General features: G+C 36.1%; 2 protein-coding genes across 2 annotated transcripts; one reads left to right on the top strand and one right to left on the bottom strand.

The window, feature by feature from the left end:
* Nucleotides 1-560: 560 nt before the first annotated feature.
* Nucleotides 561-3,812, bottom strand: LOC107635605 (eukaryotic translation initiation factor 3 subunit H). Its single transcript, XM_016339121.3, has 12 exons — nucleotides 3,538-3,812; nucleotides 3,371-3,450; nucleotides 2,815-2,931; nucleotides 2,609-2,712; nucleotides 2,307-2,373; nucleotides 1,954-2,087; nucleotides 1,824-1,872; nucleotides 1,633-1,704; nucleotides 1,446-1,547; nucleotides 1,298-1,365; nucleotides 1,011-1,163; nucleotides 561-874 (listed from the first exon to the last, which is right to left on the bottom strand). Exons 1-12 carry the CDS (start codon nucleotides 3,545-3,547, stop codon nucleotides 817-819), a joined length of 1,014 nt encoding a protein of 337 aa, XP_016194607.1. The 5' UTR covers nucleotides 3,548-3,812; the 3' UTR covers nucleotides 561-816.
* A 428-nt stretch (nucleotides 3,813-4,240) lies between these two features.
* On the top strand, nucleotides 4,241-7,718 carry LOC107635604 (toMV resistance protein Tm-2(2)-like). Its single transcript, XM_016339120.3, has 2 exons — nucleotides 4,241-4,739; nucleotides 4,925-7,718. Exons 1-2 carry the CDS (start codon nucleotides 4,270-4,272, stop codon nucleotides 7,716-7,718), a joined length of 3,264 nt encoding a protein of 1,087 aa, XP_016194606.1. The 5' UTR covers nucleotides 4,241-4,269.
* The last annotated feature ends 266 nt before the right edge of the window (nucleotides 7,719-7,984 follow it).

The following is a 7,984-nucleotide window of genomic DNA, read 5'->3' as shown; positions in this document are numbered from 1 at the left end:
TGAGTCTCATTGTGTGAAGTTTGTAAGAAAAAGTTAACGAGAGGTAAAAGGCAGTGAGTTAAAACAATGAGAAAAAACCATAAGATGTTTCAGAGATTCTTTGTACATCTTTATGTTTTGTGTCATAATTCTATAGAGATCCCGTTTCAAGTTGAGTTAGTACTTTGCCGTTTCAAGTTGAGTTAGTACTTTGCTGTTGAAAGTTAGGTTTGAGTCCTATTCAAATTCAAATTGGGTTTAAAATCTAGATTTGTCCCTAATAGGATTGAATAGATCCTAAGAAAATATTGATGTTTGTAAACTTGAAAAAGAGATATTAAAATTCCATTATAGTTGTGATGGAAATTAGATATAAGCTACATTACACCTAATAGCTGAACCAAAATATATCTAGGTGCTATTTCTTCTTTCCCTCTACTTTTCTGTTTCTGTTCTCAGGAGACAAAAATGACAAGACAAAAGTAAAAATATCTCCTAAGTTCCCTTGAGAAAGAAAAAGTAATATTCAGCAGAAAAAATAGCTAAAATTCAACCCCCTTCTTTTAGCACCATGATAATCAAACTTGATGTTGCATTCAGTAATCGAGCGCACATTATAGATCAAGGATCCTAAAAATAATAAAATATAGAAAATTAACATATCTGCTTACAATTGGATGGGTTCTCATAGCAATAAATAAACACAAAACGATTACATTCCCCTTAAAACATGATCTTCTCTAATATACTATCGAATAAGCCACAAAAATCTCATCCTATATGGAAAAGAAATTGGATCGAAGCACACATAAGAATAAACTACAAAATTTTTGCCTTTCATTCCTCATGCAAAGCCTTCATCAAATAGAGTCTGTTAAAACTCTGCCCTGACACCCTGCAAAACATGCAAACAAAGATATAATAATGTAAAAAAACATAAACATTAAAACAACTATAGTGAATTTGCTTCACATAAATTTGAAAAACTAATCAAGTTCCATGGTTGTCTTTAAAAAATAGTGTTAACATACCCATTGATTTGGTTGCAGTAGTTTGAAATTTGATTAGTAATGAGGAAGCTCTCCAACCGTGATGGTTCAGGGAGTGGCTTGAAGATGGGGTTTGAAGGATCTTCCTCAGGCAAAGGGTCCTCTCCAGCAGCTTTACGTGACATGTTCTCCACCCTATAATGCAACAACAAAATTTTATACTGAACCAACAGTCAAAACATGGATAAAGTAAACTATTACAACTGCCAAAGAACATTTAAGTTGTCCATATGCCTTAAACACCAATATAAATACAAAACAAATCACACCTTCTCTTCTGAAGCCAAGCTTGCTGTTGAGCCTGCTGACGCGACAAGCTCCTATAGTAGAATTGGAACTGAAACAGAATACACTTCAGTCAAATCTATTTTTCAAACCTAAAATAAAGAATCGTGCTGAATAAGAACCTAGAATCACCTTTTGTTGTTCTAGGGACAAGTCATCCATGCATTCAATCAAAAATTCCATGTTCCTCTCCATTAATGAACTGGTTGACAATTGAAGACGATCATAATCACACTGCAATGGAAAAACAGCAGTTGATAACATAAACTAAACTTTTAAAATAACCAAAATAACCTCTTAAGAAGATCATAGTTATTACCTGGGTAACCGGAGAATCAGGTTCCAGTTCTGTCATAAAAGCACTTATAAGGGCAGAATTTGAAACTTTGATCTGAGATACAAAAATATAGTAAACAAGATCAGCTTAAATATCAATTGGCTAATAAAAATAAAATCCAAACATTACAATGAAGCTCATGCAAACATTACAGTAAGGCCGAGAGAGCTTACAGGTATTTCCTCAAAGATATCCACCCATGATAAGTTCTTCTCCCTCAACCTATTTCAGAAGAATGATGATAAATAAGAACTTACATATAACTATTTATATAGAATAACAATTATTGAAGTCAATTCATACTTTTCTCCAGTGAAATTGTTGCTGCGATAGAGTTCCATGAATGCATCAGAAAGCTTCAAGGCCTTAAGGGCTAGGACACCTTGATCAGCCCTTGATGGATCATATATTATGCAAACACAGCGTCTAATATTCTCCTGAAAACAGTTTGAAGGAGTATGCTCATTAGCTACACCTCAGTTGATTAAGAGTTGAATAGTTTGGACTGGTTTGTAAAAGTTCACAAAGTTTACACCAAATAGCAAATTCTGTGGGCATTGCACATCCTTAATAGCGTAGAACTATAACTTGTACTCCAAGAAACCCAATCATAAGTGATATTATGCCAAAAGAATAAATTATTCATGAACCATTACCTGGTAATTCATGAAGGTTTCAATCAGTTCCACAGTCTGAAATGAGCCAAGCAATGTAGATTGGTACCTAAATTCATGGAGTTATCTTGTGTTATATTAATCATTATAGAATACAGAACAGTTTAGCACTATGGCTAAAGTTCTTAAGGACACTTTATTATAATATAGGAATTTGTAATTTCTACTTTTGTCTTCCTTGCAACGTATATCAGTTTTCGACGGATATAAAATTTATTTAAGTTTTAGCTTACTAGTTGCTCTTTTCTAGTCAAATGTGAAGTGGTATTTTTCATCATACATACCATCCAACGGTATTGTTGTCAACATTCACCTCCCTCAGGCACCTCATCATCTCAAGCTGGTAATTTGCACCATCAGCTTCAATTTCTTCATCCTCCTCCCTCATCTACAAGTTATAGTAACCAAATTAGGCATTTTATAATTGCAAGAGGAGAATGGTATTGATAAGAGAATTTGAAAAGAAGACAAAATAAAAAGTGTAACATACCGGAAAGGGAAAGCAGTTAGTAACTTCAAGAACACTGCCAACATCCAGCCCAAGAAGCTGTCCAGTGACTAGAGAAGGTGAGTGGTCCTTACAATGCTTAATTATCTTCAGGATAACCTGTTCAACAGAATTTCAAAAAAATCACTTCAAAAAGATAGACAAATAAACTAATTGAAGATTTTCTCAGAAAAGGAGACCCTGCCTCAAACTTTCCACCCATGTATGATCCAATTTTAAAAATAGGAAAGGGGTACATTAAACATTACACACAACACGCAACATAAAATATGATACCTATAACTATCAATGTCACCAAGTTAAATGTTGCAGTTTCCAAATTCCATGTCATAGATGGAAGTTAAAATGCATCACGTTAGTAGAAAACTAAATGCGAAAATAAAACAGTGACCCAGAATATCAAATAACGGAAGCTTCCAAAGCCCCATGTAAAGGTAATCTATCTCGTCATTCCTGAACATGCTGATGGAGAATCTAGCATATGAGCCTGTGAATTAGATTGAGCAATTAAAGTGATAAAATTGGTAAGAACTCTTACCAGCCCTTCCATCTGGACGACTCTGAGAGGCGGAGCAGCCTCCTCGGTAGCAGCCACTTGGAGGAACGACCTAGCCATAGCTACAAAACACAAATTACCAATGATGAGTTCAGTGAATCAGTAATAATGTGAATTAAAAAAAAAAAAAGAAAATTGAGAATGTTTACTGTTAGCCATGTTTGTGAAGGTGAAATTCAGCACGACGCGCACACGAATCGGAAGGAGGAGATTCCGGTGGTTCGAGGTGGCGGAGGAATCTCTTGGCGTTCAGCGTTTGGGAGTTGGGAGATCGAAGAAAACCCTAAACGCCGGAGCAAAGAGAAGAGAAGAGACGAGTGAGACGAGGTTTTTGTTTTTCCTCTGTATTGGGCTCAAATACTTCAGCTACAATTTTATTGGGTACTAGTAAGCCCAAATAAGCCCAAATAAAAAGATAAAAGATAAGATTAACATCATCCTCAAAAGCTAAAAATAAACCGAAAACTTTATGACCAAAAAAAAAAAAGAGTTAAAACTTAAAACTCACCTCGTGCTGGGTTTTGACTTTTGACTTTTGACTTTTGATCCATCTTTAGCAGGAGAATGTTCAGTGTTCCTGCATTGTGATAATACGGTGTCGTCAAAGCTGCGTTCTTTATTCTAACCGTTGATTTGTTTATGAAGGGTTCAGATTATCCGTTCCCTTAGAGGACTGCAAAATGCAAGTAAAATATTATGTTGACTCTCCAAGACCAATAAATAATGCAAAAAACAAAAATCGAAAGCAATCATGAAAGCTAGCAATACTATTCTATAATCATTTGCCAATATCAATTTCTATTTCTATTCTCTTAATTATATTATATCTTTTGTTGAGTACTCTTGAATATTGCAACTAAAAGCTTGCAAAGACTGTTATCATGGCAGGTTCATCATCACATTTCAAGTATGACGTTTTTCTGAGCTTTAGAGGCTACACAAGACTCAGATTCATAGACACTCTCTATCATGCTTTGATCAATAAAAGAATAGTGACGTTCAGAGACAGCGAGGAACTGAGGATAGGCGAGGAGCTGGAAGGTGCTCTTCTAGAAGCAATTGAAAGATCAAGGATGTCAATTCTTGTACTCTGTGATGAGTATCCAACTTCCAAGTGGTGCCTTGATGAACTCGTCAAGATCATGGAGTGTTCAGAGAATGGAAGGAAGCGACCGGTGTTACCAGTTTACTACTATGTGGAAAAATCAGATGTGCAGTACCAGCTCAATGAATATGCAAAAGCCATGGCTGCTCATAAAGAAAAAGGAAGATACAATCACAAGTTGGAAGCATGGAAGTCAGCTTTGTCTCAAGTAGGCAAGATTTATGGTCAACGCTGTAATCAGAATACGTGAGTACTGACTAGTTACTTTAAAGCTTTTTAAATATTTTTAACGATTTGGGACATATATATGTTTTGATCTTTGTTGGTTCCATTGTAGGATGTGATTCTCTTGTTTATTAGTAGTTTATATATTTGTATAGAAGAAGAGAAAATTAAAATACAAAGAAAATGTGTATGTATGTTGTTTGCAGACCATGGGGTAAGACTATTGACAAGATTCTTGAAGAGGTCTCAAAAAGACTTCCTCCCTTGCCTCTTTATGTTGATCGCCCACTTGGATTTGAATCTGAACTTGAAGAGGCAAAATCACTTCTAGAGATTGATTCTCATGCTACCAGTTTTATGGTGGGAATTCATGGAGATGGTGAACTAAGCAAATTTGTTGCAGAGCTTTATAACAAGATCAGGCCTCACTTTGTAGCTGGAAGTTTTCTTTCTAATGTCAGTGAGAAAACAAATGAAAACAGTGGTGGCCTAGAAGATCTACAAAAGACTCTTCTTTCTGAGATGGGAGAGGAGGTAAAGACTAAGATTGGAAGCACATTCAAAGGATCCTCTGAAATAAGACAAAGACTAGGCCAGAAAAGAGTTGTTCTAGTTTTGGATGATGTTGATAGAATCCAACAACTGAATTCATTAGCAGGAAGGATTGATTGGTTTGGTCCTGGTAGTAGGATCATTATAACAACAAGATATGACAATCTGCTACGCGAGCATGAGTTAAATATTGGTGTTGAGATTAGGAGACATTGCATTGTTGGTAGACAGGTTGAGGAAGATGATGCAGACAAAGGAGATATAGTGGGATTCATGGATGACTTCAGCTTTGTAATTGAGCAGCTTTATGATGCAAACAATAATGTCGTCTCCATCATTGGCATGGGTGGGTCGGGTAAGACTACTCTTGCTCAAAAGATCTATAAGAACAAAGAGGTCAAGGATTTCTTTCCTTGCCGCGGATGGAGTCGTGTTTCCAAAGATTACAAGCCAAGGGAAGTATTGTTGAGGCTCCTCCACTCTTTGATGAAGTCCACATCTACATATGAAAATTTAGAAATGGAGGATCTAAAGAAGATAGTGAGCAATTACCTGAAAGGGAGAAAGTACTTGATAGTACTTGATGATATGTGGGAACCTGAAGTATGGGACGATCTAAGAGCAGCCTTTCCAGAAAGCAATGGCAGCAAAATTTTAATAACTAGTCGTAATGAAGAGGTGGCAAATTATACAAGCTCAAGACCCTACAAACTTCCACTCCTTGATAAAAGAGAAAGCTGGGAACTGTTTTGCAAGAAAGTGTTTCCGGGTAAAGAGTGCCCTTTTGATCTAGAACCTCTTGGTAGATCAATTGTTGAAAGTTGTGGAGGTTTGCCACTTGCTATTGTTGCCATTGCTGGGGTTGTTGCCAAGAAGAAAAGGTCAGAAAGAGAATGGCAGAGAGTTAAGGAGTGCATCCACTGGCATCTCACCAGGGACATGACCAAAGTCATGGATGTACTAAAACTTAGCTATGACAGCTTGTCTGAAGAACTGAAGCCATGCTTTCGATATCTTGGTATCTACCCTGAAGATTTTAAGATTCCTACTACAGAACTAATCCAATTATGGATGGCTGAAGGTTTCATGCAAGAAAGTGGATTACCAAATTCACCAGAACCAGAAGTTGTTGGTGAGGAATACTTAAAAGAGCTAGTGGATCGTAACATGGTACTTGTGTCAAGACAGAGGAGTGATGGGGGTGTGAAAGAATGCCTAATCCATGATCTCTTCCGTGACCTCTGCATAATATTGAGCAAAGCTGATAACTTTTTCGAGGTTTGCACTGGGTCCAATATCCATACTCTAAGCAACCCTCATAGATTGTCCTTGTTGTGCAGTGAAGTGTCTTACATGTCCTCAATCAAAACTAATCAATCAAGCACTCGTTCTTTGTTCTTCTTTGCCGGAGAGGATTCTTCACATGATTCTTTAAAATACTTCCAATCAGTTCAAGTGCTACATTTGGGAGGACAAGCATGGTTTCTACGCATACCCAGTAATTTTCAGGCTATGATCTTCCTAAAGTACTTGAAAATAACAATAACTACTTTAACTAGTGAAGTAACAGAAGCTCCTGAGTGTATATGGAGCCTTTCGAATTTAGAAACGATGGATACAAGAGGTTGGCAAACATCTTGCATTCCAAAAGAATTTTGGAAGCTCAAGCGATTAAGACATGTCTATATATTATCCTCAGATGGTGCAAGTCTACCAACAGAGGAGAATGGAGACGATAGCAGAACAAAAACAATAATGTGGAATCTTCAGATTCTCTGTGGAGTGGATTTTGATACACCAACAGCATTCCTATTCAGGGAGGGAAGATTTTCCAACTTGAAAAAGTTGACTTTATGGTTAAATCCTGAAAGGGAGAAACATAGTTTGTGGCATGAATTATTGTTCAGTTTGCAGCATCTGATCAGTCTTCATAAGCTGAAACTAAACTGCTGTCCTTCAAATCTTTCAATACATGCAAAATGGTTTCCTTTGAATCTTGCAAAGATTACCTTGAGAGCGTTTGGTAAGATGGACTGCAGTTCCATGAAGGCTCTAGGACAGTTTCCCAACCTCAAAGTTTTGAAACTATTAGGAGGTACCATTCCAGACCCTCTTGATTGTGTCACTGGGGATTTCCCTAAACTTCAAGTGTTCAAAATGATGCAAGTCCCAGTCCAAAGTTGGACTTTAGAGAAAGGTGCAATGCCTCGCCTTCGATATCTGTTAATATGGGACTGTATTGGATTGTGTCAGCTTCCAGAACAACTCTGGTCCTTGACAACCTTAGCGAAAGTGCGTGTCACTGATCCCTCTGAGGAATTGAGAAACAGCTTGCAAGATGTTAAGGTAAATCATAACTGTGATCTCAAACTATCACATTCCATTGGCATTGGGCTCAGGAGGAGAATGTTAAAAGACACGTTGAAAATGAGTGACACAAATTCATAATATAATAGCTTATTTTGGTGTGTAAATAATAATTAATAAAAAAAAATATTAAACTCTAAAATCTAAATGAATTAGTATTTTTTATTTTATTTTTATTTAATTTCAAATAAAAAATAATAATGACTTATTCTATTAATATTTATGATAATAAATAAAATTATTGTTATATAAATAATTTAATATGAAGTAGTTTAATTTTGTGATTATGACTACAATATTCTTATAATAACTTTGTATCTATTCATGAGTTTAAATTTTGTACTATG

The sequence above is a fragment of the Arachis ipaensis genome, chromosome B4, assembly GCF_059453495.1.
Source record: "Arachis ipaensis isolate K30076 ecotype BB chromosome B4, ASM5945349v1, whole genome shotgun sequence".
NCBI classification, from domain to species: Eukaryota; Viridiplantae; Streptophyta; class Magnoliopsida; order Fabales; family Fabaceae; genus Arachis; species Arachis ipaensis.
This window is presented reverse-complemented; position numbering and strand designations above follow the sequence as displayed.

What these genes read in the sequence shown, in the direction of transcription:
- LOC107635605 (XM_016339121.3), bottom strand. An exon ending in CTAACTGCTTTCCCTTTCCG is followed by an intron (nt 2,713 to 2,814) that starts GTATGTTACACT and finishes TATAACTTGTAG; the next exon opens with ATGAGGGAGGAGGATGAAGA. An exon ending in CTGATTCTCCGGTTACCCAG is followed by an intron (nt 1,548 to 1,632) that starts GTAATAACTATG and finishes TTTCCATTGCAG; the next exon opens with TGTGATTATGATCGTCTTCA.
- LOC107635604 (XM_016339120.3), top strand. Translation starts at nt 4,270, where the DNA reads ATGGCAGGTTCATCATCACATTTCAAGTATGACGTTTTTCTGAGCTTT. An exon ending in CAACGCTGTAATCAGAATAC is followed by an intron (nt 4,740 to 4,924) that starts GTGAGTACTGAC and finishes TGTTGTTTGCAG; the next exon opens with ACCATGGGGTAAGACTATTG.